Here is a 1,869-nt window from a genome sequence, read left to right as displayed (position 1 = left end):
CTATGAGCTGTGATGCCACAGCACTCTACTGAGGGCAACATAGTGAGACTCTGTCTCAAAAAAAAAAAAAAAATTAAAAACAAAAAAATGATAAAAAGGAAATAAGAACTATTATTTATTGACATTGTTCTAAATGGCTATGTGTTATGTGTTTGGGGGTACATACGCACACTACATGGTTTTTAATACACATTATTTCATTATCCTTGTTATAACCACATGAGGTATTTTAATATAAAATTACTCACATTTGAAAAAGAAGATGCCAGGACACTATCTTGCCCTGGGTTACACAAGGGCCAGCACCATGATTCTATGCTGGGCTGTTTGACTGCAAAGCCCATGCTCACCTCTAGCTTTAAATATCCAATGCTCAGTATTATTTTTTCATTTACCATGGTCTCTGGTAGAAAAATATACAAAAGACCTAGCACAAGGATTTGGGAGAAATAATCATAGTAAAGACAACAGGAAGACAATGACAACAGACAGAAATATGGTAAAGAGAACAAGGGAAACCTTGCCCTCAGACGAAAAGCCTTTGAAGACCAAAGTCCCTGCATAAGTCAGTCACTAACTAAAGTTTAGCATCATGGCCCGGCATAGTGGCTCACGCCTGTCGTCCTAGCACTGTGGGAGGCCGAGGGGGCCTTAGCTCACAGGTTCAAGATCAGCCTAAGCAAGAGTGAGACCTCTAAAATAGCCGGGCCCTGTGGCAGGTACCTGTGAGTCCCAGCTACATGGGAGGCTGAGGTAAGAGAATTGCTTGAGCCCGATTGGAGGTTGCTGTGAGCTATGATGCCATAGCACTCTACTGAGGGTGACAAAGTGAAAGTCTGTCTCAAAAAAATAAATAAATAAAGTTCAGGTTTGGCGCCTGTAGCACAGTGGTTATGGCTCCAGCCAGATATGCCCAGGCTGGCGGGTTCAAACCCAGCCCAGGCCAGATGGACAACAATGACAGCTGTAACAAAAAAATAGTCTGGTGTTGTGCTAGGCACCTGTAGTCCCAGCTGCTTGGGAGGCTGAGGCAAGAGAACTGCTTGAGCCCAAGAGTTTGAGGTTGCTGTGAGCTGTTATGCCATGGCACTCTACGAAGGGCAACATAGTGAGACTCTTGGGAAAAAAATTAAATTAAATTAAAAAATATATATATATACACATATATATAAAATAAAGTTCAGCATCAACCCTTTCAAGTCAGAAAAATGCACACAAGGAGAAGATGAAAATGGATTTCCATGCTGTCCAAAGGAAAACTTTACTTACTTAGCCTAGAGATGAGAAGACTTTACATAGCCCTGGCTCCTAGAAAACTGTTGAGGTTTGCTATGGGGCCCTACCAGACTCCTCTTCTAACCCTCTTAACTGTCATCACAGAAGTACAGCAGACAAGAGAGAGGAAGATTACTCACCCAAGAGAGGAGTGCAGCCGCCCGGGTGGCATGGAGTGTCATCTTGGTGATACCACACAGTCACCCCAATATACCTGGAACCCAAAGGAGGAAGGGCAGTTAATCATAATTGATATCCTTGATCAGGAAGTAGAGGAGGACTGCTTCCATTTAACAGCTCCGAATGTTTAAATCACCCTTCCCGTACCATTTAATCCATCAAGCACTATGGAAATTTTGAGATAGCACAGAGTACACATGAAAATTACTACAAAGCTCATCATGTCAGAGCCAACAGTAAAGAGTTTTACATGTGGCTCGGTGCCTATAGCTCAACCGGCTAAGGCGCCAGCCACGTACACCTAGGGTGGCGGGTTCGAATCCCCAGCCCGGATCCGCCAAACAACAATGACGGCTGCAACCAAAAAATAGCCGGGCGTTGTGGCGGGCGCCTGTGGTCCCAGCTACTTGGGAG

At 44.1% G+C, this 1,869-nt stretch overlaps 1 protein-coding gene across 6 annotated transcripts in view; it reads right to left on the bottom strand.

Moving 5' to 3' along the window:
• NUMA1 (nuclear mitotic apparatus protein 1) overlaps positions 1–1,869 on the bottom strand; it is a 108,719-nt gene that overhangs the window by 38,886 nt on the left and 67,964 nt on the right. For all 6 annotated transcript variants that reach the window (XM_023511103.1, XM_023511065.1, XM_023511024.1 and 3 more), the window contains exon 2: positions 1,416–1,489. In XM_023511103.1, the coding sequence (XP_023366871.1) occupies positions 1,416–1,457 (42 nt within the window). In that variant the 5' untranslated portion in view covers positions 1,458–1,489. The remainder of the gene's footprint in view (positions 1–1,415; positions 1,490–1,869) is intronic.

Source organism: Otolemur garnettii, unplaced genomic scaffold (genome assembly GCF_000181295.1).
Source record: "Otolemur garnettii isolate 467f Iridium unplaced genomic scaffold, OtoGar3 scaffold00001, whole genome shotgun sequence".
Classification (NCBI taxonomy): domain Eukaryota; kingdom Metazoa; phylum Chordata; class Mammalia; order Primates; family Galagidae; genus Otolemur; species Otolemur garnettii.
The sequence above is the reverse complement of the archived record's forward strand: the minus strand, read 5'-3'. Positions and strand labels throughout refer to the sequence as shown.